We start from the raw sequence: 27,791 nt of genomic DNA, 5'->3' as shown, positions 1-27,791 counted from the left end.
TATGTTTTATTTTTCATGAGACACAGAATTGACAGGCCAGGGCCTCCACCCATTGCAATCAAACTGCTGATTCATGTGCCATTTGGTGTACATGTATGACATGGTACACTTGTGTCAACTTGTGCGTCTGGCTTAAGTGGGATATGGAGAGTAGAACGTGAGTCCTTAGGCTTTGCAGGCAAGTGCCTTAAACAGTAAGCCATCCCATATCAAGCCCAAAATATGTGACTTTTAAGAAATTTTAATGATGGATCTATCACATTCATAAACACTAAACTTTTTGTTTTAAGGTTTTGGTGTATGTGCATGTTTATGTGTGTGTGTGTGCACACAGATGTACTCATGCCACAGCACACTTATGGAAATCAATGAATGACTTTGAGTATCAGTCATCCCCTTCTACTTTTGAGACAGGATTTTTAATTTTTCACCACTGTGAATGCCAGGCTACCTTGCCTGGAAGCTTCTGGGACAGTATCCGTCATCTGCCTTGTTCTCACCGCAAGGTACCAGGTACATCTGGCTTTTACATGGGTTCTGGGGAATCTGAACTCAGGAACTCACACTTTCCTGGCAAGAGCTTTATACCCTGAGCCATGTCCTCAGCCCTACTTTTCCCATTCTAAGTAAATACTATGAAGTAAGTAATAGTGTCACTAGTTGTTAATGGTAAAGGGACTAACTGTGAAGACAGTTAATGATCAATAAAAAGGGACTGACTTGCATTTTATTAAAAGCAAAATTAACGTCCAGATTATTTTTATCTTTGTGTGTATGTGTTCCTGTATGTGTCTAAGGTCATAGAATTTTGGGTGTCAGCCCTTACCTTCCTCCTTGTTTGAGGCAAAGCCTCTTGTATTCCTTCTTGGCACACAAGCCCTCTGAGGAATCTCCTGTCTCCACCAACCATATTACCATAGATGGACTGGGATTACAGAGCTACTGTGTCTGGTTTTAAACTCAATTTGCCATCTCCTCATCCCATAGTTAACTTTAGAAAATTTTTTAAGCATACCAACTAAGCCCCAAAGAATCAAACCCTATTTTTTGTTTATCTAGAAGCAAGTCGTAGGGCTCTTTTCCCCCCTGTTTTGTGTTTTCTAAAACAGGATGGTTTTTTTTTTAGAGCAGTTTTGAGTTTAAAGTAAAATGAAACAGGAAAAGGCAGAGTGCTTACACATCCCATCCCAATAAACACAACCTCTACACTATTAACATCCTGTCCCAGAGAGGCAAGTGAGGAACAAGATGACACTGGCACCTCACCACCCAGTCCATGGTTGACAGTGGAATCCCTCAGTGTGCAGGTTATAGGTTCTGACAAACTGCACAAGGGGTGCATTTGCCATTGCATATACATATTTTCACTTACCCCAGGCACTGTAGGCCTGTTCATCTCTTACATCCCCTCAAGCCCTGTAACCCCAGATCTTTTGACTGTCTCCAGTTTTGCTCTGTCCAGCATGTGATCCAACTGGGATGATACAGTATCTATGGTTGGCTACTTTCACTTGTTAATGCATATCTAAGTTTCCACCATTCATTTTTATGACTTTACCTTTTAGTATTGAATGATATTTTATTGTCTATATAAAAGCAATTTATTAAATCACCTACTAAATGGTATCTTGCTTGCTTCCAGGTTTGGGTACATAGAAATAAAATTATCAAGAGTAGAGTTAGGGGCTGGAGAGATGGCTTAGCAGCTAAGGTACTTGCCGGCAAAGCCAAAGGACCCAGGTTCAATCCCCCAGTACCTATGTAAGCCAGATACACAAAGTGGCACAAGCATCTGGAGTAGAGTTGCAGGACACAAATGTTTCCATTTCAAATTATAACTAGGGTCTAGGGGAATAGTTCAGTGGTTAAGTATTTGCCTAATATGCATAAAACTCTGAGTTCAATCCCTATCTCTATATTAAAAAAAGTTCAATTATCAAATTAAAACTAGATATCACTATTCTCTGAGCCAAAGGATTACAAGTTATAACTTATTACAAGAGACTGGTTATAAAATGCCACATATTATAGAAAAGTTGGTTTTTTTAAACTTGTGAAATCATTATCATTAAAAATGTATACTATTAACAAACAAGTAAAACACCTATCCCCATCCTCAAATTTATATTATGTATGAGTCTGATAGTAATCCTCTTGTACACTACAGGTAACATATTCAGAAATTAACTGGATAGGACAATAAAAATGCACTAAAACTGCTTATGTGTCTTTACCAGAAATTAAGATTCCTAAGTATAATTTTGGAGTAGCAATGAATTATGCTGTAACATTTTAAAGTCCTCAACTAGTATACACCCAAGGATATTTTTTATCATTCCAACCATGTTCATGGACAGCATTTATGGCTACGTATTCTCAGTCCTTCACACTCACCAAGGAGTCATGTCCCTGTATAGGAGACGAAGACCACACCTCTAGAAGCAGTAGAGGCTGGTTCTGGATTCTGACTGACTCTGAAGCCTTCTGTCTGTACTGCCCTTGTTGCTTGTGTAAGTCATTTCTACTATAAAACTATTCTGGAGAAATTTGCTGTTCAGAAGTGAGACTTTCAGAAACATGGCGTGTACAGCCAGTTTCCAATCTTCTTTCGTTCCAAAGACTTGTGGGTTGAAGAATAAATATTAAAATTTGTTGGTAGATTAAGGTGTTCAAAATGAAACTATGTATCTATATCATACTTCTGTAAGGAAAAAGTTACCTTACACATAAGGAAAAAGAGCTTTGTTATGTAAACTTTCACAGCTAAAATGCCTTTCTTTTGAAAAATATTTGTTCACTTTTATTTGAGCTCCCCACATGGTTATTTCATAATCTCTATTCTGGGTTTCATTGTAGACAACATTTCATCACCAGCCAAATATCCTAAAAATTGTACTTTGTGGCTACCAAAAACAACAACAACAAAAAAAACGAAAGGAATGCTTCGTATACTATTTAACATGGTAGAAACACTCTTCAGGTTGATTCTAGCTCAATCAACAACATCATATGTCTCATTAAACACACTTAAAAAAAAAAAAAAAAACCTTAGAGAGAGTGTGGTCAGTTTTCAAGACTACACTATATAAGACTTCTATTATGTTATGTAGTTTCTTTAAAAATGGCAAGTTACTTTGGATATGTAATACAGTATTATTTTTAAGGCAAGCATCCACTTGTATCACTAATCCATTTGTATCACTGTCACTGTATACACCTTATTTTTCATAAATGACGGTAAACCAGTTGACAGTAAAATAACCCTCACTTGAGCTCCAGCCTTCCTGGCTGGCTTTTGTTGAGGAACACTACCACTACAGTCAACTTCACACTCATATTAGTGGCAGCGAGAGCAGCCATTGTGACACCACCATTCAAACAGAAGGAAGAAGAATCTCAAACACCTGCAGACTTAGGTGAATGGTTCATAGCCAGAATCTGTAGCTGTGGAAAGGCTGAGGGGCACATTGCAGCTTTTACAGTGTCTGCTTCAGAATAGGCAACAAGCAGGAGCTGTACAGTGTGGAATCAACCTAACAGTCTTTAACGGGTAGAACATATGTATGTTCACACATTTTTCATTCTAATGTTTTACATATTTGAGTGGTTTACTTGAACAGCAAATCAATCTGACTGCTCCTTAATAATTTGGCATTTTTTTTTCTTCTTAAATTTATGGAGATCTTTTCCTTGGTTTTAAAGCTGAACAAAATTGGAAGTCATTGCACTGAATGCTAATATCAAGTCATGTGGTCTATTTTAAAAGGCCGCTGAATCTGGCATATATCTAATTCTGGGTATTAGCCATCAAGCAAAAGCAAAATGATATTTTTTTAATTAAGGCTTTATCAAATTTTAAATTTCTACCAGAATGTTCAGGGTAATGCATTTTTCAGGCCTAGAAGATCTTTACCATCACTTATAGAACATGTCTTCATCTTCCACTGTCGACTTCCAAATAAACTAACTCTCTTATCCTTTGTATTTTCATTGTTTTAAAAATACTTGACTCCATATCCTTCCTTTCTGGAAAGAGGACTACTGTTCCAAACAGAAGTATGACCTTCTGCCATTAAGTGAAGCTACCTTCCTGGTACTGACTATAAAATACTATCTTTGGCTTAGGACTGGAACTTGATTTAACATGTCCATGTTTAAAATGTTCCTTCAGAGAAGTTGAATGTTTTGACTTTGCTAGGATACTCTGTCAGAATTTATGAGGAATTTGTCTCTGCCTGTTTCTTTGTCCTGTTTTGGGTCACCCTCTCAACTCCTTGTGCAAACTTAACTGACAAAGAACTGACATTCTGAAATCTAATAGGTCAACTGTATGGCCTACAGATGTTAACACTGGACAGTGATGCAATGTTCAAGGGCCATAACCTTCATCAAGGCCTACACAGTATTAATTCTTGCTCCTAATGGGCCACACTTGTGTGACATGTGATCATCTTTTAACATAGCTGAGCGCTATATTTCTGGATCCACTCCTGCCTCCCCTCTACCACCACTTTTTCCCTGATTTGTACAGTGTCTGGTACCAGGCTCTACTGAGTTTTCATCCATGACTAAATTACATTATTAGTTATCTCTGAAACCCACATTCAGGTTTCAATTCTCTTCTAGAAGTACTGGTTATCAGCCATCTCCTGGAAGAAACTGTCTTCCTACAGTGATCTGTAGTCTTTAGGTCCCTCTAAGGCCTTGGTCCAGACTATCAGTAAAAACTGTCATTATATACACTTAAAGAGGGCAAGAAATCCAGTCTGTGGCATTGGCTAGCAGGTCAATGGTGCTTACAGAAATTTCTGTAGTGCAACATATTTAACTCTGACTGACTATAATCCTTATTCCCCACATCAACTAACTCTTGATGGAGAAATTTTAGAATTCTTCTAAGTTCTGCTAAGAGTCCTTTCCTAGATATCTTCAGCACAAAGCAGAATGATGAAGTGATGAAACAAGACTGGGCAGCAGTTCGTTCAAGAATGAAGGAAGGCCTTAACTCATTTTCAGGTTCCACATAGCTAGATCTTTGCTGTATAGCTCTAACACTCAACCTAGTCTAAAAGGTGGCAGTTGACAGAAGGGGCTGTCTATTCTAATGGCCTGAGATCACAGGAGATAACCTGCCCAAAACCTTGGAAGATTCTCAGTTCATGTAGAATTGAACATTCTTAATCATAGTCTGTAAAGAATGAGTACTTCTTATCACTATACTACCATTTGAATGTCATGGAAACAAGCCTGTGAGGTTTAACAAACATTATACTACAAAATGTTTTTTTCCCAGTTTCTAGCTCTGATTTTAAAATGTGACAGACATGAATTCAATCAAATGTTTTGTTTCTTTCTTTGAAGTGAAGTGCATGGCCTGACTCCCTTTGTGCCTAGAATCAAAGCTGTGTCATTATGACCAAGAATTATGTAGAGAGCATTCCAACTGTGATACACACCTTCCTTCTGTTGAAGTCTATGTAAGCCAAGAATCTTCTAAATACCACAAGACAAATATATTTCCATTATTACATGATCACAAAATCATGTATTTCACCAATACTTAGCAACTGTACTACATATTCAATCATCGTGTCTGTCTGAGCACTCACTGTCCAGCAGGCCAGGCTCTGTTGAATCTGTAAGTATCCCCAACTGCAGGTTACTGCTACATCTGTGTCCTGTGGGGCTCAGCTTCTCCAAGGAGGCAACAGAATGGAACACAGGGGAAGGGGTGTTCGGAACTTCCCCTCATGTTAATTTAATCAGTTTGCTGCACATGGCAGGTACTTCCAATAACTGACCAATCATCTATAAGAGAAATCTAAGAAGACAGAAAGGTATAAACAGTCGTGAGTGGAGCTAAAACTTAGGTGAGAGGAAAAAGAGAGATGTAGGTAAGTACAATGGAAGATTATTATATCAATAGATATGCCCGTGGGATGGGAGGAAATGCAGACAATAAACACACAAGCCTTAAAACATTTATAGAAAAAATGACTGTGGCAAAATGTCAGATCTTGTAAGCCATACACTATAATGAAAGTCCTAACTATGTTAATACTATGCTTGATAAGGTATCAATCTTGACTATTACTGTGTTTCAACATACAAAGAGCAGTTACCAAATTCCCTTTTGAGTAGTAGATGAAAATTTGCTCAAAAATTTAAAACTTAAGAAAATTGTACAATCTACTCAATATTTCACCTAAACCCTAAATGTGTATTTCTGAGGTAAAGCACTCTTTTTCTATGATATCCATATTACATATACAAATAGATAGGCAGAGCACATTCTTTTTTTTAACCACCTCAAATCATTTTCTTCTACGTGGTATTTAATTGTATAACTCATACCTCAGGATGTTAAAAGTCATCCATTATAGGTAGATATTTTATTTGCAAGCAAAATTATGCTTGCAAATGCATCTATAAAATTACTGTTTTAAAACAAGGTCTGTCAACCCCATCATTATTGACATTTGAAATGGGCAATCTTTAATTTGGGGGGGGGGGATGGTGCTTGGCCCAGCCCTATTTATTGTCAACTTCCCTGTTCTCTACGCGTTAAATGTGTGCTTCCTATTCTAACAAATGAAACATCCATCATCTACAAACATTATCAAATGTAATCTTGTGGCCAAAGTTCACAGGCCCTGTTGTGAACCAAAGGTTAAAGCAAACTGTTCAACTAGAACAGCCCTTGTATAGAGAGCACTAGATACAAGTCACAATTCCATGTACTTCAAATACATTTAATCTGATCTATACATAGGGTCTACATTTCCTTTGTTTTACAGATAAATTCACAGGTGACCAGCTGCATAAGTAGCAGAGAGGGAAATCAGAGTTCATGTCCCTAACTTCTGCACTACCTGTCAGGGCACAGTAGAAGAAACCCATGTCAAAACTTTTCTGTATGCTTTTCCTGTATAAGTTTTAGCATCGTGGAACTCTGGCTTCTTTGATGTCTCCAACAGCTTTAGAACATTCAGTTGTAAAATATGAACATGAACAGGATTTTACAGAGATGTTGTAGCAGACACTTCAGGTTCACTGAGATGAACTTCCAGACCAGGCACAGTTATGGAGGAAGGGATGTTACTGAAGCTTACATATCCAGGAGAAATTCCATAGGTCCTTTCACAGGACCAAACACAGAGAGAAACATAAACCTGAAAGTCAAAAGCCACACAGAACAGGAACTCCAGCTAGGCATGCTTTACGTATCTTTATACTGAAATCTCAAACCTACCAACACCAGTGTACTGCCTCCAGCCAGGTGGCTGCAGATACAAACTACAAACTAATAAACACTGAATATATTGGGGGCTATCTATCCAAACTACCACAGATGTTTTATTGTAGATATTTAGTAAGGCTTCAAGGACCTACTGTGAATCTAGTTTCTTTTGATCTGGGTCATTCCTATCTATAACCAAAAGCACAAAATAGCTCTTGGGTAAAAGCCTACTTTGGTGAGCACAAATCACAGCTATTGCCCATATAAGTAACCATTTCTATTGAGTAGTTCTGTGTATGTAAGGGATCCTCACTGGCTTCTCATACTGTACACACAAAAGTACCAAGAAGAGATAAGCAGAAAGAGTGACCCCAGAGATGTTCAAACTGTAATACTTGGCTTGTATGCAGTTTACATGGCAAAGGGGAATTAGCAAATAGAACAAAGTTACTTGTGAATAATTAAACTGAGCTTAACATGAAGAGATTAGTGTGGATTATCCCAAACTAATCACTGGTGTCCTTCAAAATGTTTCAGCTAGGGCCAGAGGCATAAGTCAGAGAGACACAGAGCTGAGCAAGGGCATCAGAGGATGCTGCAGAGAGAAGAATGCTCCCTTCTGCACCACACACAAGGAAACTGGAATTAAGCTGAGAGGGTTAGCCTGGCCCCTGTACATGGAAGATGAATAAATTTGTGCAGCAGCCCATATTTTTAAGGGATCTGCTGGACAACGATGACTAACAATAATAACAATGCGCTCTATCCTTAAAAACAGCTAAAAGATATTTTTAAGTATTTTCATCACAAACAAAATAACAAGATCCCTTAATGATTGTGAAACCACATTCTCTCCCAGAACCTCCAACAAAGAGCCAAGGCCAGCTGACACTTGCTTTTGGCCTTATGAGCCTTAGTGTAGAGAAGTCCCACAAACCACTCCTACTCTGACCTGCATACCTGCATGGAGCAATCTGTACTGTTTACAGCCAGCAGAAACAGAAAGTTTATACCACACCATATGCTCAAGACAAGGCCAAAATTAACTTACCCAGAGCCATTCATTCCACAGGTTTGAGGAAACTCAGCAGACAGGGGCCAAAAAAAAAAAAAAAAAAAAAAAAATGAGGTCTTTCAAAACACTTAAGCCATCTCCTTAAATAGGTATTTCACAGATAAGGGCACTATTTGTACAGATTAGACTGCTGATAAGCGATAAACCCCATATAAGCTTACACATCTTGTTACCTTTGGATGTGCTGCATTGAACATTAAGAATGCCAAAAATAGGCCAGGCGTGGTGGCACACGCCTTTAGTCCCAGCACTTGGGAAGCAGAGGTAGGAGGACTGCTGTGGGTTCAAGGCCACTCTGAGACTACATAGTTAATTCCAGGTCAGACTGGCCCAGAGCGAGACCCTACCACCACCAAACAAACAAACAAACAAAAGAATGCCAAAAATACAGATATTTAAACAAAGAATCTTTACAAATACCAATAGAGAAATGATCTTCTGCTGGCAGGGAAAGGAAAAGGTAAAAATGCATGAACTGATAAGATTTAAATCTGGACAAATTTGTCCTGATAGACAAATAGGATTTCAAAAGATGAATAGAAAGGCGTGATCATTTTTGCAAAGTTGGAATAAAAGAGGTGGTGTGTGTGTATTAGTTAACTGGCCACCATTAAAGTGTTCAGACTTCACATTACTAAGCAACAATAAGACAGGCTGCTAAATGATGTTACTCTCGGGATAGATAACTGGTTTATGAACAGGAATGTGGCAGTTAATGAGACAATATAAGATACTAGTGCTGCAGGCAGAACCCCTGTGAAAGCCTCTCAGGAGGTTCTGCACCATGCCTACACTGATCAGAACTGATTAGATACCTACCTAACACTGGACTGGACCTTTCCATTTGGGGAACTTGGAACTGAATCTCTGAGATGCTCCCTTAGTGCTTAAACTTACTGGCCAGGGCTGACTCCTAAAGAGCTTGTCTGCAGAAGGAAGAATAAAGCAGATGTGTCCAGAGAAAGAGTCAAGAGAAAGAGCAAGTGCCCTTAGATCCTACCACCTCCTAGACTCAAATCCAGGCCCTCTGAAATCCTGCTGTACCTACTGACCTGGAGCCATGAGATACACATACTCTCTCTCTTAATACCTGTATTTGCCCCTCTTCTTTATATAAATTAAGTGAATACAGACAAATGAACCCTTATGTCAGATTCTCTACCAAGAGCTGAGACCATGTGCCTTCCTTCTCTTCCAAACAGCTATGAGAGCCCCAAGGCTCCCTCAACTTGTCTGCCTTCTCCAAGTGGGGAACAGTGACTGTTACGAAGGCAACAATGAAATAAGTGAACTGAGAGGGCAACCATAGTCCATGGCCACCAGCTGAGCACTGTGCTCAGTAGTGCCCAGCTGTTCTTCTTCCATGCTCAGTCTTCCTGCTGTGCCCTATCAGCTACCACACCGCCTCACTAGTCCATCCTCTGTACCTCCTTGAAAGTTTTGTGTTCCTTTAGCTCTGTTACAACATGCCTTCTACCCAAAGTCATCACTGAATCTGCCCCAGCTCTAGCCACCTTCAACCTGAAATAAGTAGGGAATAAACCAAACTCAAGGGACAGTGCTCAGCCCTTATCTCACCTCTCAGCAGCATCCAACACTGCTGAAACTCAGTGCCTTTAACTGCTTTAGGTGCAGTATTTTCACATTCCTTCTGCATCTCTGATTTTCCTTTCTCTGTACATCTCTTAAATGTTGATGTTCCTCTGGCCTCTAGGCCCTTGCCTCTTCTAATAGGGCATTGATCCCCACAGATCTTATTTTTATCCATGATCTTACTAAAAGCTAGGGTGTAAGAATCAATTAAAGAACATTTAAAACACACTTTATTTATTTATTTGAGAGGGAGACAGAGAAAGACACAGACAAAATGTATGTATGGGCATTATAAAGACACATGTGCCACTTGGTGCATCTGGCTCTATGTGGGTATTGGGAAATCAAAGCAAAGCTGTCAGGTTTTGCAAATAAGTGTCTTTAACCACTGAGCCATCTCTCCGGCCCAATATTTTCATTTCAAATATTAAGGTAAACTACTGATTATTTTACATTTCAAACTCCCTTCTATGGCCACTAATGTGCTCTTTGCCCACTGGGGTTTAAAAAGTACTCCAGAGTGAACCAATGGGTTTGGGCTTACCTGGAAGTTTTGGAAGAACTTTGCCCACCCGGACAGTTTTGTTTGCCACTTTCACATCAGCCCATGAACATTCCATCTGTAAAAATCTCCCAGTGTTTTGGGAAACACCAACAACATCATGGTGATACATGAGAGTTCACATCAATCAAAGGCATTATTTTCTGAGATGGCTTTCAAGCAATTCTATGGAGAGCTGAAGGCCCACAAAAATGCTAACCTATCATGTAGCTAGACAGGTCTCTCCCTCTGGAATTTTAAAGCACTGCAAGCACCTGGCATGTAAAGGGAAAGATGATCTGTCGTTGTCAGTCTAGTGTCCAGAATTCCCATCTCCAAGTTCCAGGAAGCTGGAGTACTGTTCAGTCCCTGCTGACAAGCATAGTCAATTCTTTTTTTTTTTTCATAGTTAATTCTTAATATTAAGGTCACTAGTAACCTGACATGGGCAATGTGAAGAATGTCATGTATGCTCCTCCTGCCACTACCCTCCCATCATTGGCATCAGATCTCTCTGAGACAAAACAAAAAGAAGGAAAGACAGTGATGAACAGCATGGGAAAATTTGTGACAGTAAAAGGCAGCAAAAGTAGCATTATGTGAACTAACATTAACACCTAATTACTTGTGACACATGCTATACCTGGTGTGATAGTTTTCCAAGCTTGTTCCTAGACTTCAAAGAAATCCCTTTAAAAAGTCAAATTCTAGTACCTTTTCCTAAGGAAAACCTAGAGTGTAATTCTCCAGATCACAGGTGGGTGGAGAACTACAACCACAGAAGTGATCCACACAGTCCAAGTTTCCAGGCATCTCTCTAATCGAGCCAGAAAAGCTTAATACTTTAAAGAGGACAGTGTGGCCCTCATCAACTTCCCTCACACAAGTGTTTTTAAATCACTGTATTTCAGTTCCACCATGCTATACCTTGGTATTTCAATTCTTTTCTAAATTTATAAAACTAATTATTTTCAATAAATTTTAGTAATTTAACAAGGGAAATAGAAATATATCCTTTGATTTCCATGTTTCTCATTTTCCCCTATAACTGAAGATTCAAAATTCTAAGATGGAAAAATACAGACCAGAAGGGAGGGTGGGGAAAATGGAAACTTTTTCCCAGCAAAGAACCCCTTCACTTTTCCATGTTGTTATTTCAAACAAGCTTGTTTTGAAGTCTAATGTCAAGTAATTTAAAAATTTAAATAATGTTAGGTTGAATCTAAAGAACCTAAATGTTATATCCTATGTTGGGGTTAAGAGCAGTTAAAATGTTCTTCAGAAGAGTCTTAGGGGATACAATGTTCCAAGTAAGAGGAAGTAGGCTTTGAGAATATTAGCTGGTATTCTATTTCTAAATCTAATCCTCTAGGCATAAACTACAAAGTTAATAAAATGCAGATTAAGACCAACCAAGAGCAAATTATTAATTCTATTTTCCATTTCACTTTTCAATTATTTGAAATACACTAGGAATTTTTGCTGCCAGCACAATAGTAGCCCTAATAGTCCATGGATATTATCACCAAGGCTATAGCTACAGCCTGCGATGCAAGTGCCTTATGTCTAATTATAAGGTATACACAGAGCTGAAACATTTTAAGCTCTTCAGTTTACAAAATCTTTCTTCTACTGCCTGGAAGGCACTTCTCCAGATTTCATTCTTCTCCCTGCTTTCTTTCTTGACCCCAGACCTGAGGGCCAGGCTAGGGCACCACCAGTAACTGCACACTGCTGAAGGAATGGAAATCATGCTCACTGCTCTCTGGTTTCCCAGGGATGAGCATCACTTCAGAGGGAAGCAATGGCACAAGGCAAGCAACACTTTCTTTTCTGCCTGCTGTGGGAAGCAGGAATTTTGGCAAGAGCAGCTAAGGAGGGAGCTAAGCACAATGAAAATAAAGGAACTAAAACTTCCTTATCTTTCCTGGAAATAGCTTTCTGCACTCAATTTACTTGGGTAAATTTAAAACAGGGTCTTACACTTTACCTTAAGACAACCGTGACCTCTTTATCTAGCCCAAGTTGGCCTCAAATTCACAGCAGTCCTCCTGCCTCCATTTCCAAAATGTTATGATTAAAGACACTGACAGCCAGGTGTGGTGGCGCACCCCTTTAATCCCAGCACTTGGGAGGCAGAGGTAGGAGGATGGTTGTGACTTAACCACTAAGCCGTCCCTCCAGACCCCAATTATTTTTCTTAATAAAAGTCCACATTTGGACTGGAGGGACGGCTTAGTGGTTAAGGCACTTGCCTGCAAAGCCAAAGGACCCAGGTTCAATTCCCCAGGACTCACGCTAGCCAGATGCACAAGGGGGCACTTATATCTGGAGTTAGTGTGCAGTGGTTGGAGGCCCTGGTGTGCCCATTCTCTTTCTCTCTCTCCCCCTCCCTCTTTCTCTGTCAAATAAATAAAAATAAAAGTCTACATTTGTTCCTCCCACCAATTCCTAGTTATTAATAAATAAAAGCTACTTATTGAATGATGTCCCTTGCTAGGCATTGGGCTGAGTGATTTTTGTTTCAAAGCAAAATACAACAAAAACATCTGTGGCTTCATTTCACAAGCATGAAACTCCCTGGCATAGAGCCTCACAACACTGGAAGAAATGTGGCTGTGTATTTATGCTGCTTTTATTCTTTTTAATTTTTTTTCTTTTCTTTTTTTTTTAAATTTTTTATTTATTTATTTGAGAGCGACAGACAGAGAGAAGGAGAGAGAGAGAGAGAGAGAGAGAAAGAGAATGGATGCACTAGGGCCTCCAGCCACTCCAAACGAACTCCAGACACATGTGCCCCCATTGTGCATATGGCTAACATGGGTCCTGGGGAACCAAGCCTCAAACCGGGGTCCTTAGGCTTCACAGGCAAGCGCTTAACCACTAAGCCATCTCTCCAGCCCTTAATTTTTTTCTTATTATTTTTGTTTATTTATTTGAGAGAGACAGAGGGTCAGGAAGAGGCAGAAAAGAGAGAGGGAAAGAGAATGGGCTCACCAGGGCCTCCAGCCACTGCAAACGAACTCCAGACACATGCACCCCCTTGTGCATCTGGCTAACGTGGGTCCTGGGGAGTTGAGCCTCAAACTGGGGTCCTTAGGCTTCACAGGCAAGCACTTAACCACTAAGCCATCTCTCCAGCCCTTATGCTGCTTTTCATCTTGTTTACATTTATGAGGAATTACTTCTAGTGTCAAACAATGAGCCATGAACCTATGGGATAGAATAAAAGTCTCTCTCCATTTAAGAGTTCTGAAATCTACAGGAAGGTAAATTATATGCTCTTGAAAATACCAGCAGGCAGCCCAAAGGTGAAAACAATAGCATGCACACTTGGGAAGAATGAACAGAGAAAAGATACAGAATATCTCAACAGATTCATGAGAATATAGATGTTAAGAAGAATGGAATACAGCAAAATCCTAAATTAGGTGTGTTTTGGAGACAGTAACTATGAAACCTTAATGAAAGCAGAGCTGTTCCTGGTAAGTAAGACACATATAACTCACAAAGTACAAAGAAGCACGTGTGAAGGAGACACTTGCCACCATGCTAAGGAGAGATGACTTTAACATGAACTTCTTCCAACCGAAGCCTGCAGACCAGCAGCCCCACAGTACCTGGGAAGATGTTCAAAATATAACTTCTGTGGTTACTCAGATTTACTGAGAACCTTGGGACAGAACATGCAGTGCACATTTTAACATACTATCGGGGTAAGTATGCTATGTGTTATAGCTTAAATCACTGCTTTAGTGGAAATGGGGTATTCCCATGAAACCCTGAGCTGGGCAACACAAGAAAAGCAATATTTTAGGATGATTAATTTACAAGTGCAAATTAAGAAAATTCAAAGAGCCTAGGCCATGCATTTACGTGACATAGCACTTTTCATTCATTTGGGAAGCAGAAGACCAAGGCACTTTTTCCCCTCTCACTTCTTCACAGAAGAACAGATTGATGAAATTGCAAATTCTCTGCTGGAAAGTACCTAATCTATGACTTTTTATCACAGCATGGTTCTGATAAGCATTGTTTATTAAAACATGGTTATCTCAAAAACTTTCAATGAAATGGAATAAAAAGTAATTAGATATATCATGTATAAAATCAAAACATGAAAAAATGATAGTTATTGCTAATCACAATCTACCAACCTAGAAAATAATGAGCAGAAATGAATGAGAGCTCCATCTAATTTAAGAATAACACACCTCAAAAACATGTTGAGTGTAAATACAGACTGACTTTTCAAGAGAATATAACTTCTTTAAGTCAGTATTGACCTTCAGAGAAACCCTGTACTATCCTACATTTATTCCAGTGTTGGTACATTAGCACAAAATATTTTTTATGAACCACTTCCACAGCAAGTTCGCTAGTCATATAAGAAAACAAAATACAGTTTTAATTTGATAAATCATTCTGAAAATAGCTTTAAAACTGGAAAAGGTCATTTTCTACAATCACTATTCAGTAGCTATGATTCTCATGTCTTGTGACTCCATACAAACAACCAAGCCCTCTCCAACAGAAAGGGCTTTGTAGCCCATGAGTGCAAGTCAGTCCAAGTGCTGCAAGACTGGCTGGACGTTCTTGTGGAGTATGTGACTCCATAAGGAGGTGATAGTTAAGGTGTTGTCAGCTTGATCTGTTACTAATCCACAGAAACCCCTTTCGGATAGGTCCCTGAGGTTGCTTCCAGGAAGGAATAACTGAAGGAGGAAGTCCTTCCCTCAGAGTGAACCCTTCCCTCAGAGTGGGTGGCCCCTCTCAGAGAGGGACTTATATAAGGAAGCTCTATGGGAAAAGAGCCCCCTTTTTTCCTTCTATTTGGCTGCCAGAGCTGCTTGCTGCCTTCCAGCATGGATTGAAGACCAATTTCAACTGACGACCCATGTAGATTGAAGACCAGGGCTCTTTAGGAAGCCTTCAGGCCTTCAGTTGCTGGACTGGGACTGCTGAGGCACCTGGCCATGTGGACTGAGCAGCTACCAGGTTCCTTGATTCTCAGGCCTGCAACTGCTATTGGACTATCATAAGCTAATCCAATAAATTCCCTTTTTAATATAATTCATTCTAGCCATTCTGTTCCTCTACAGAACTGACTACTACACTTAATCTGAGTAGCTCCTGTTGATTTTTTTTTTTAAAGCATACTCATTTAACAAATATTTGCTGGGTCCTACTACAGGCAAGGCTCAGATCTTATGTAGTTGAATAAAGGATGGTTCTTTCTGCTCTCAATGAGACAGTTTTGGAACAGATCAACAATGATCATAAAAACTTCATATCACAGAAATTCTGTACTCTTGAAATGAGACAAAAGGACAATGCATTTTAACCTATACCCTGACTTTATCTTACTACTCATACAATACTTAATAAATTGTAATTTCATTCATTCTATCTGCTAATGCAGCTTTCAAAGGCAGCTAATAAATCATCTTCATTTTTTATGCTTCTCACATCCACTGACCTTCCCCTTTAAAGTAATGAGTTCTTCACATAGTCTTTGTTAAGTAATCCCAGGATGATTAAATAAGTATTTAAAAAAAGGAGTAAGTGTATACAGTTTGTTAAATACATGTCAATTATCAAATACCACTTTTACTGCATAAAGTTCTCCTTATATTTCTTAATAAGAATCTCTTATAAAATTTCTCTTTAATAATTCCTTTAATCAAAATATGGACTGCCCATTTTAATTATAAGCTGAAAACCTATAGTTGACAACATAACATTGAATACTTCAAAACTAACATGCTTCATAAATTAGCATCTTAAATATTCTAAAATTACTATCATCTCAAACCAAAATTCACAAAAATAATATATAGTACATTTATGGCAATCATTATTCATCATGTTAACACAGCCTCCAAGCCAAATTTAAATAGTTCTGGTGTCTGCCAGTCTTTGATGAACTATCCAAAGTCAGCTTGTAACTATCCTACATAATAACCAAAAACACTTGAAGGGGTTAATTGGATTTTACACTACCAAAAGTCTCTAATATCCAAAAATAATAGTCTGTACTTTCAAACTTAAGAATGGAAGATACTGGGCTGGAGAGATGGCTTAGTGGTTAAGCGCTTGCCTGTGAAGCCTAAGGACCCCGGTTCGAGGCTTGGTTCCCCAGGTCCCACGTTAGCCAGATGCACAAGGGGGCGCACGCGTCTGGACTTCGTTTGCAGAGGCTGGAAGCCCTGGTGCGCCCATTCTCTCTCTCTCCCTCTATTTGTCTTTCTCTCTGTGTCTGTCGCTCTCAAATTAATTAATTAATTAATTAATTTTAAAAAAAAGAAAAAAAGAATGGAAGTTACAGAAAATGTTATAAATAGCATCCTTTTGGTTAAGTTTTCTTTTTAAAAATTGAAATTTGTTAAGACTTCACATTTTCTGGCATCAGTAAAATAATTTCTGGACTTCTGTTTGGTGAATTTTATCTTCAACTGTTATCTTAAACTATTAGGAACTCAGGGCTGGAAAGGATACTTAGAGGTTAGGGCACTTGCCTGAGAAGACTAAGTACCCAAGTTCAACTCTCTGGAACCCATGTAAGCCAGACGAACATGGTTGCACATGGGTCTGGAGTTCATTTGCAGTGGCTAGAGACTCTAGCATGCCCATTCTTTTCCTTGCTCTCAAATAAATAAATAAAATGTTTTCATAAAAATATTAGGAACTCTTTATGAATTCAGAACTGAGGAAGACCTTACCCACCTTTGGCAGATTTTCCCAGAGCTGATGAAACAAATATTAACAATTTGAAAACAAAGACTAACTGATAGAAGATGGCTGGGGCTGAGCAGAGGGGAAGCAAGACAACCTAAGTGCCTGGTAAAAAACCTCTATGACTTGATGACTTTTCCCTCAAGTGTCTAGCCCACAAAGAAGTAAATATGCCTTCAATACTTTGTCTACCTCAGTAGTCTACAACTACCCAGTCAACTTGCTAGACCTCCTTAAGCCTCCAAGCTCTTCCTTCTTGCCAATCTTCTACACTCCCTTATTCTAACAAAATAAGACACAGTCTCACCACTAAAATGTGTAAACACAACAGTGCATTTGGCATGCCACAGGTAGAAGGATCATCCTTCATCAACATGTACTAGGATCGGTTGGTCAGTTTCTCCTTTCCAGATAGGGAACAATGAAATGCAACCTTGTTAGATAAAGGTATTTATCTTAGCTTTATACAAAAACCTAAATGTTCAGATCCAAGAAAATGGGTGACTAATATACTACCACAAAATAACATAGTAAATGAGAATATTTTTTAAAAAGTATGGGGCTGGAGAGATAGTTCAGCCATTAAATGCACTTGCTTACAAAGCCTGTTGGCCCAGATTCAATTCCCAGTACCTAAGAGACCAAATATAACCATTTTAAGTAAAAAAAAAAAAAAGGTCCAGGCCTGACTTATATGGAGAACTAGCCCGCCAATGTGCTGACCTTTTGCTTCTGTAAACTTTGCTTGCTTAATTGCTGCCTTTCCCCTTAACGTTTCTGAGGAATCTCCACTTCAAGGACATTGCAGAAACACTCCCCTGGGGGAGTGGGGGGGGGGGCCTCCAGCCTCCAACCACCTGCTTAGATAAGAAAATGAGGAATCTCCACTTCAAGGACAATGGAGATGACTTCATCTGCCTGGAGTGCCCCTAGCTCCTGCCCCCAACTTTTCCCCCTGAAACCCCAAGCCAATAAGAACTGTTTAAATCAACCAATCATGTATCTATCCCCTACTTCTTTGTTTGAATTCCTATATGAACCCCTTCCCCAAAAGAAAGGGGCTCTCTCCCTCACTAGAGCTGTGCTGGACTGTGGGGACGGAGCCCAGGCCTAGGCTTGCAATAAAGAAACCTGTTGCTTTTGCATTCGAGTGTCTCGGCTTCTGTGGAGGTTCCCTGGGGGACTCCTGGGTGACTGGGGGACTTAGCTCCTGGTCAGGGGTCTTGGCACAACATACCTACGTAAAGCCAAAAGCACAAGGGGGCACATGTGTCTAGAGTTTGTTTGTAGTGGCAAGAGGCTCTGATGTGCACATACACACACTCTCCTTTCCTTATAAATAAATAAATATATTTTATAAACATATATCTACATTATTGTTGTAACTGGGAAAGATGAATGCGTTGAGTGGGGAAAGGGAGATGTCAAACCTACATGTGGTTTTTATCTATACCTGTGTATCTTCAAAATTGTCTTTTCAGAGCAAGCAATAGTCTCAAATGAAAAAAAAAAAAAATACTGGCCTGATGGTGTAGTGCAGGTAATCCCAGCACTGAGGAGGACACAGGGAATCTTAGATTCACTAGCTAACTAGTGTAACTGAAGTGGTGAGCTCTAGATTTAGCCACATCAATATGCCAAGAGTGAAGTTTCCAGTAGCTGAAAATGAGATTGTGAGACCAGGTATACACACCTCTGTGCTCACTTAATTATTCCACCAGACTGTCCTTTCCTTTATGCCCTGACAAAGTTAAAATAAAGGCTAGAAAGATGGCTGAGCAGTTAAGGCACTTCCCTACAAAGCCTAAGGACACAGGTTCAACTCCCCAGATGCACAAGGTGGCACACTTATCTGTAGTTTGTTTGCAGTGGCTAGAGGTCCTAGACGTGTCCATTCTCTCTTTCTCTCAATAAATAAATTTTTAAAAGTTAAGATAAAATGAAGAAACACCCACTTTTAGAAGCTTCAGCTTATATATTCCCATGAAAGCAGAACTAAGTTCAGATAGTCAAGTACTCAACATCAGCTCAAGGAAGTAGGACTATTGCCTGCAGCATGGACCAGATGCTCTGGATTTTCAGTACTGACATTCTCTTGTCAGTTAGTGTCAATTGCTCCTCAAAGGACCTTGAAAAGACCATTCAATTCAGAGGAAGGTTCTGACACAATGGAGACTCCAGCAATAGCTTATGGCATGCCATGAGTTCCTTTCCCAAACACAGTCATTCATCAATTATTTCACATCCTTTCCCATAAGCTCCTAACATATGCAAACAGGTTTTCCCAAAAGTTGGCAACAATTGTTTTAGAGGGTGATGTGCTATAAAATTAAACCACTCTTTAAGAATGACTGGGAGCCATTCATTTGGTTTTCATCTCATGTCTAAGCCTTCTCTCAAACGAGTTCTCACAGTAAGCACCTCCACACCACAACCTAGAAATAGTACATTCCAACCGAAACCTAGAACAAGCATGAAAAATGCAAATTAAAGCTAAGCTACTCTAATATTGTCAGACAATAGCTTCTACAAAAGAGAGATCAGATGGTTAGCAAATTGAGGGGTGGGCTTTTAATATTTTAAGAGCCAAGGAGACAAGTGGATGACAAAATGATCTCTATAGAAGAGAAGCAGGGCCTCCACATTCTTCACAGCAAACGGATCAGCCAATATAGCTTTCTTAGGCACTACTTCCGAAGTATGGTTGCTTGGGAAGCATCTCCTTCCAGGATGTTCTCTTCAGGGCCTCTGTCTGTTGGCCTGTCAGAAGGCTGAGGAAGGAAGAAAGGCTGGGCCAACTGGTCTCTAAAACCCAGGTTTCTCAGCAGTGTCCAGGAGATCACCATGAAAATGAGGTGTAAGCCACTCTCTGCTACCACCACTAAGAAACCTCAGGAAGTCATGGGCCTGAGGCTTATATGAAGATATATACTGTATCATAGGACCTCTGAGGTCCTTTTGGACCTGAAACACTTAATAATCTAAATTCCATGACAAACTTAAAAAAAGAAGGACCAAGAGCTATAAAACACAAATTTATGTACACTTTGACTATCAAGTGACAGGCTGAGCTCTGATTATAGAATTCAGCATAGTTATGTAGTTCAAGCCAAGTCTAAAATACAATATTTTTACTTCTTTACAATATCCCTCTCTAAGGAAAAATAAAAAGTTTGAAACTCACTTCAGTCAGTCTCCCTAGTTTGGAGGCTAATTTCAGTTCTTACAGAGGAGACTTGACAGGGACAAATCTGGGACAATGACATCTGACCATAAGAAAGAGAAGTTCATTCTTTCACTCAGCCTGAAGTAGAGAAACTAGAGACATAGATGAAAAAAATATATAATTTTAAAGATGCCTACAACTTTTCAGAATTTGGCAGGAATCAGAAAAATCTGAGATGGCTATAGAACAATAAAAATTGTAGCTATATGGAAGCATCATTTGAATAAATGTAAATCCATCGCTATTTTTAACTATTTTGGTAACTGCCATTTGATTACCCACTTCTTTGACTTATTAATTAGCACAGTGAGAATGCACTCTGGGTTACAGAAGTAATAACCCACGGCCTGATACTATTTGAAGTGCTTTATGTGGATAACCACTCTGAGCCTCAGAATCCAACAAAGTGAGAAGTGATATCAGCATCACCATGTTACAAATGAGGAAACTGAGGCTCAGAGAGATAAGGCAATCTGCTGAAGGTCACAGTGCTAATGTGTGATAGTCGCCAGATACAGCCCAGGGAATCAGTCCAGACTTCACTGCTCTAACCTCACACTGCTCCAGATAGACATAGCAGTCAGAAGAGCACACAGAAAGGCACTCTCGATCCTGCTCCCATGGGCACAGGCACTTTTAAGTATTGCAAACCTCTTCTCTCTTCTTCAACACACCTCTTCTCTCCTAAAGAGGATTCAATTAAATAATTACAAATGTCTCTACTTCCTACAGAGATCGTTATAAAGACAGAAACATATCATACAAACTTTCCATGGGTGGCTTTAACAGGAAGTCTTCTAAATCCTATCAGTAGTGAGATTTTTAAAACTTAGCAAACATTAACTTAAAAATTCTTTTGAAGTCAACTTTATAATATTGCAGAATTGAATCCTATGGATTTGTGGGCATCCTACCTGAGAGTCTGTAAATGATGTAGACAGTCTCTTTTTAGCTGATAATTTGCATACATGTATGTAATGTATTTTAATCATAATTCCCTCATTTTCTCCTTTTGTACCCTCCACCATGTGGACAGTCTCTTAATACATAGGAATTTTCATTTAGGAGGCAAAGTGGGTGGAGAGAGTAAACAACCTTCACTGAGAATCATGACTTTTATTTTGAAACTCAGCCTCCACTGGTGATCTGATTTCCAGAACAAACTTAAGTGTTCTGGATGCATGAATGAGCTGAGCTATCTCTAAGGTCTCATGCAGTGGTAATATTTTATGACCTAGTACATATATTTAGTTTGAAAAGTCAGAGCTTGTAAGTTATTATTTTTATGGCATACTGTTGGCAACAGAAAAGGATAATTTGAAGTTTGTATAAAGGGGCTTTTAACAGAGTAAGTATTGGAGGTGGGGGTTATTATGGTGGTTTAGGAACTGAAGACCAAGCAAGGAACTAGGCTATGAACACTGAGGGAAAAGTCAAGACTTATCTTCCCCCAACAAAGAAAGCATATCTTCCCCAAACTACTAAGCATAGCTTTCTTCTTTGTCATTCTTATCTATTTAGGCCATCTTCCAGTCATCTCATAGCTATCACTGGAGTTCATAGTGGCTCTCTATTTCCACCAAACAAAACTCATTTTGACAAACATATACATGTTAATGTTTCATGTGGTATAAAGAAATTAAGAGCCACAGGCATTCTACCAGGCTAGCAGACAGAAGCCAGGTACTGTAATTCTAGCCTTCATCCTGCCCACATTCCTCCTCTCTGACCTTGACACGTTTACAGCTCTCATTAGTACAGAATTTGAACACATACCTTACAAAATAATACAATTCAAGTGAATAAGTTTAGCATGAGTACAAGAGTCAGCCCTCATACAAAGACACATTTTACACCACAAAGAGCCAGGGTCACTTTCTCTATATGGTTTACTTATTAGCTCACCTGGGAAGTACAGCTGCATTGATTTCAAAATACAATGCACATTTTCAACCCTCTTTTCACAATTTTAACTAGGTTCTGTGTTCTATATGCAGCTCCTTTATGGAAGTCTTAGCTGCTGGACAGGATGTGGAAAACTTACTTACACATACAAAATATCATTCACTCTTGGCTCACAGTCTTTCTTGCTTCTGTAAAATAATATTCAGTAGTCAGCATCTACTCTAGTATTTACATTGTTGAAATACTGACTGAGTCATCTACTTGTGGAAGAGTAGACCACCACCTCCCCACAGGATCCCTGTTCTGGGAGAGGTCCTGAGTGGACAGGCTCACCCTAGGGTTAATCACAACACAGAGGCACTGGACAACAACCCAAAGGTGCTCAAGGCTCCTTGAGTTAGGACTTATAAGAGTAACTTAATTATTTTGTAGATACTCTCTGCCACTCTAGACCTACCTATAGAAATCATCTAGACAGTTAAGTCTCAAAATAAAGGTGTTTAGTTTTGTTTGAGTCTGCCAGGTTAAATTATTCCTGCAGCTGACATTTACCCAAAGGGCAAATGGTTAATAGTTAACAAGCTTTATACTTTCCTCAAACAGGTGTGGACATGCATGTGTATACACACACACACACACACACACAGTGTATAAGGCAATAAAAATTTTAGGGTGGAGAGATGGCTTAGTGGTTAAGCGCTTGCCTGTGAAGTCTAAGGCCCCTGGTTAAAGGCTTGATTCCCTAGGACTCATGTTAGCCAGATGCACAAGGGGGCACACGCATCTGGATCTGGAGTCTGGGGTTCATTTGCAGTGGCTGGAGGCCCTGGCATGCCCATTTTATCTCCCTCCCCTCTCCCCCCCTGCCTCTTTCTCTATGTGTCAGTTGCTCTCAAATAAATAAATAAATAAATAAATAAACAAACAAACAAACAAACAAAAACAATTTTAAAAGAATTTTAATTACTGGCAATCAACATGGATTTTTCCTCAAATTTATGATTATACAAATAGATCTGAAATAAAAGTCCTCTTGAGAAACTTTCAAATCATCTATGATGCTACAGCTGACAGGTCCTAAAACCTGACACAGTAGATTCAAGGCTCCCAGCCTGAACCACGTCACTCCCTGTTTTAAGTTGGTAGGTCTCCAGTGTAAAAGGGGTCAGTTTGCCTTCTGCCTCTCATAATTCTAGGAAATAAAATGCCCATCTTCCAAACCGAAGCAGGGCTCTCTTCCTAAAATAGAGGGTAGGCTCACCACAATGCCCCATCTCTCCTGAATAAGCTCAAAATAATGTCCTTAAACCAGGTGTGGTGGTGCACACCTTTAATCCCAGCACTCAGGAGGCAGAGGGAGGAGGATCGCTGTGAGTTCAAGGCCACCCTGAGACTACTGAGTGAATTCCAGGTCAGCCTGAGCTAGAGTAAGACCCTACCCTGAACCCCCCCAAAATAATAATATTGTCCTAATGTCAAAAAGGGTGGGGCAAAAGAAGAAACAAGAGTACCTCTCTAAAGATTCCATATGCTATCTTTATATCTGTGCTTCATTCATTATTCTGACACTGCTTTTTTAAAGCTAAGGACAACCTGAGTACAGTGCTAGGATTAAGTTCACAACAAAAAGGCTATAAGTATTATAAACCATAGAGTTCTAAACTAGCTGTATTTATATGGTTTTCCCAAGGGTTGAGGAGGAAAGGCTACATCAAAGCAATGTAGACATTAGTAGAATCACTCAGTACCTTTTTTATAAAGGGATCTAGAAAATGGCCTACTTGAAATTAGACTACATTCCCTAAGACACACATTTATTAAAAAGTGAACACAGTACCAATAACACAATTGTGTCAGCATTGTGAAAAACATTATGAACTGCCTTTGAGGCAAATTTACATAACTTTGACTCATATTTAGTCTAAGTTCCAGCATATTAAAACTACCTATAGCTTCTAAATTTTATTTATTTTTGCTTCTAAATTTTAACTATAAAATTTGAGTGTGTTAAGGTATGATAAGGAATCTAAGCATAAAAACAAGCTGAGAGGGGTCAGTTTGCATTCTGCCTACTCAGATCTCATACAGTTCCAAGAAGGAACAGAACCCAGGCTTTGACACTGGTCCATGAGAAGCTCATGGTGCCTGAAGTTGAAGCGAATGTATAATGTTCTGTGCTTTATTCTCAACAACCACTTGTCCCTCTCTGCAACCAAACACCAACAGCATGATTTATTATTTTGGGTTTATGAAGGACTACATCTGTTTATACTGTTCTGAGGGAAAATCAGAATCCATTTCTTCACTATTCTACTTGGCCTTTGACTACAGTAGCAAATTATACTGGCTATTTTGGGTTTTCACAACAACATGGAATTTTAAAGAACACATTCACTTCAGTACTTTATGCAAGACTGGGCAGTTTGGAAACAGCTAGGTGCTAAGAGGTTGGCACCATATGACAGAGGCTGCTTCAATTTCCCTTACATAGTAGATTTTATCCTTTTGCTTTAGAAACCTAGGAAAGGTGGATCAAATAACCATGGACATACACAGTTAACATGCTGTCCTCAACAGACTGCTACTGTCCAAGGCTTTAGCTCTAAATGCACTTTCAATCATTAACTGTTGGCTACTGAGTGTCGCTTGAGTGTTTAAAATCTCTTCTTCCTGAAGCTGAGATCTGCACTGCCTGGCAGCTCATATGACTGTAGAGGCTAGAGGCATGCAATGCATGAGTGACTCTGCAAACTGAAAGGCTAGACAGATGCTCATCAGCTGAGGGTTAATGCCCTATGGTGTGGGTTGGTTAAGAAGCCTTGGTGAGGAGGGAGGATGTTCAGGGAGACGTGGAGTTCTGCTCTCTCCAGGTTTGGTAGTGCTGAGGATTTTCTGGAGAAGGGAACCTTGGAGGGAAGCTGTGTAGGACTGCTGAAGGCATGCATCCTGCAAGGCTGTGAGGGTTCTATGCCTAAGCAGAGGTCTCAAAGAAACTGATGACTACCAAAGGAAGATAAGGGCCTGGGAAGGATGAGAGCATTCTTTCCAGAGTAAACTGAAAGAGAACAAAATTCATTTCAACTTGCTTAATGACAGCTTAGCCAAATTCACTTGGGTCTTAAAGTTACAAATTCTAAGACAGTCTGCCCCCCCCCCAGTCTTTCTTTACCTCCAAAAGTCTTTCTAAAAATTGCAATCATGAAGCTTTTTTTCCTCAATTACCGACCTAGTATCAAAACACAAAAATTTCATACTCTGTGTACCACTTTTAAATATGGCAAACATACTATTTCCATTTATAATGTTTTTGGAAAACTGAATTGGGTAGGATGACATACTCTTGATTTCTGGGGGGGAAAAAAAAAAAAAAAACCCTGCCTGGAAGTTTCACACAGGGCAGCAGATCTGGAAGAAGCTTGTCAGCAGAGCCTGTCCCTGCTTCCTCACTCAAATCTCACTTAGTTACTAACTGGTTCTGAGGCTATGGACCCTTTAACTTTCGTCTTTCAAATGACAGCCTAAAAGGATTTCCAAGGTCTTCTTTTAGCTTTAAGCTGGTCATAAACTAATTAGTAAGAGAAAACTACGAGAAGAAATTACAGAGGACCTATCAAAGTGCATGTTTGCCTTGGATGAAGGATGAAGTTTGTTATTCAGTCGTTAAAGAGGCGGACCTGTTGCCTTGCACAGGGTTCCCCATTTCTGACTATGCTACATGTACAAGAAGTGGTAGGGTTTTTTCTTTTTCAATCTTTTTTTTTTTTTTTTCTAACAGTAAACCGTAGTATCTAGCCCATGATGGGACGTTCTCAATTTTCACCTTTAGTTTGTTAAACACACACCAAACGCCACCTGGCAGAGTGGGCCGGCCGCACAGCTGAACACTGGGAGCACTGGCTCACTGTTAAAATCTTTGTATGCGTTTGACTGATGCTCTGCTTTCACAGCCAGCTTCACTTTAAAGCCAGCTCTAAGCCTTAGAGAGAACGTGTTCTATACCTTCCTATAGCAGTTCGGGGGCGGGGGGTGGGGGGAACCCTGTAGCAGCCAGCGGAGGAAGCCAGTACAACACCTACCTCACACAGCTTAGGCTCACCACTGCATGCAAGGTAAAAGCAAGGGCATTCGGCTTCCTATCTCAATTGGCCACATCCACTACGATAGTGAAAACAGGAAAACTACCGCGCAGCCTGTGACACATACACACAGCGCCTGGTGGAGGGGAAACCCTCTGGGCCTCCGCCTTGTAGCGTTGCAGCCCAGGGGTATCGGTCTGTCAGGTCTCCCAGAAAGGCATGGCCACCTGAGTGGGATTCCTGGCCCAGTGCACTTACCTCTTTGATTTTTGCCCTCTTCTCACGGACGGAGGGGTCGGAGGGCTCACGGTTCTCCACCCCGATGGGGGGCAGGAAGTCCACGTCAGGCAGCCCCCCAAGCAGCGCCCTGTCACGCAGCTGGTCCTGGGCCACCTTTTCCTTCTCCAGCAGGATGTCTCTCTGGATCTCCTCTGGCAGCTTCTGCAGGGTCTCCTTGGCTTCCCTGAGGGCACGCTCGTGGTTTTCGCGGATCCGGGCCAAGTTGTCCTCCAGGGCGGCGGCCGGGTCCCCGGGCGCGCCCTCCTCGCGGCGCCCCCAACGGCCCCCCGCGGCGTCCTGGGCGCGCGCCCCGGGCCCGGGCTTGCGCTCGGCGGGCGGCTGCAGGGCGGGGCTGGAGTGGAACAGGACCCCACTGAGCAGCTTGGACGAGTCTGGCAGGAAGAAGATCGCGCCGAAGCAGAGCGTGATGAAGGCGCTGAACACCAGCAGCAGCACAAACTTCTCGGTGAGGCGGAAGGCGGCGGGGCTCGAGCCCTTCCGGCCGCCGCCGCCGCCGAGCCCCCCGGCCAGGCCGCCGCCCCCCGGGCTGCCGAAGAGAGGCAGCAGGCCCCCTGCGGGCATCGCTCCCGCCGCTGCCGCCGGCCGGCCGGCTGTCCCGGGGCCCGGCGCCGAGCCGCTCAGCAGCCAAACTTGGGCGCCGCCGGGCGTCAGCGGCTGCGGGGCCGGGGCCGAGGCGAGCGCATCCAGGCCGCCCACGACGCTGTGCCGGGCAGCAGGTCCCCCCGGGGCGGCTCCCCGGGCCCACGGGCACGCGCCGCACGCCGCTGGCCGCAGCTCCTGCGGGAGAGAACAGGACACGGCGGTGACTGCGAGCCGTACCGCAAAGTTTCCCGCGGTCTCCGCCCTCGCCCGCCGCCTGGACCGCTCCCGGGCGCGGAGCTGGCGGGCCGGGGCCGGGGCCGGGGCCGGGCAGCGCTCGGCGCTCTGGACTTGGGCGAAGTTTGCCCGTCTCGCGCGCACCTGGGCAGCGCCGCGCCGCGCACCTCGGGCAGGACGGGCGCCGCGTGCGTGGGGCGCGTCAACTTCGCCCGCTGCCCATCTCCGCCCCGCCGCCACCTCCTCCTCCTCCTCCTCCGCGCCGGCGGCCGAGCGCGCAGCCC

The 27,791-nt window shown here is 41.2% G+C and overlaps 1 protein-coding gene across 3 annotated transcripts in view; it reads right to left on the bottom strand.

The window, feature by feature from the left end:
* Positions 1-27,252, bottom strand: part of Man1a1 (mannosidase alpha class 1A member 1) — a 248,649-nt gene extending 221,397 nt beyond the window's left edge. Inside the window, exon 1 of one of the 3 annotated variants that reach the window (XM_045158200.1) lies at positions 26,650-27,252. In XM_045158200.1, coding sequence (XP_045014135.1) covers positions 26,650-27,252 — 603 coding nt within the window. Of the gene's footprint in view, positions 1-8,291; positions 8,333-26,649 lie in introns of those variants that run through there. The other 2 variants (XM_045158202.1, XM_045158201.1) reach the window with 2 other exon arrangements.
* Positions 27,253-27,791: the final 539 nt, after the last annotated feature.

Source organism: Jaculus jaculus, chromosome 9 (assembly GCF_020740685.1).
Source record: "Jaculus jaculus isolate mJacJac1 chromosome 9, mJacJac1.mat.Y.cur, whole genome shotgun sequence".
Taxonomy (NCBI): domain Eukaryota; kingdom Metazoa; phylum Chordata; class Mammalia; order Rodentia; family Dipodidae; genus Jaculus; species Jaculus jaculus.
Note: the sequence above shows the minus strand (reverse complement) of the source record. Positions and strands in the feature narration are given on the sequence as shown.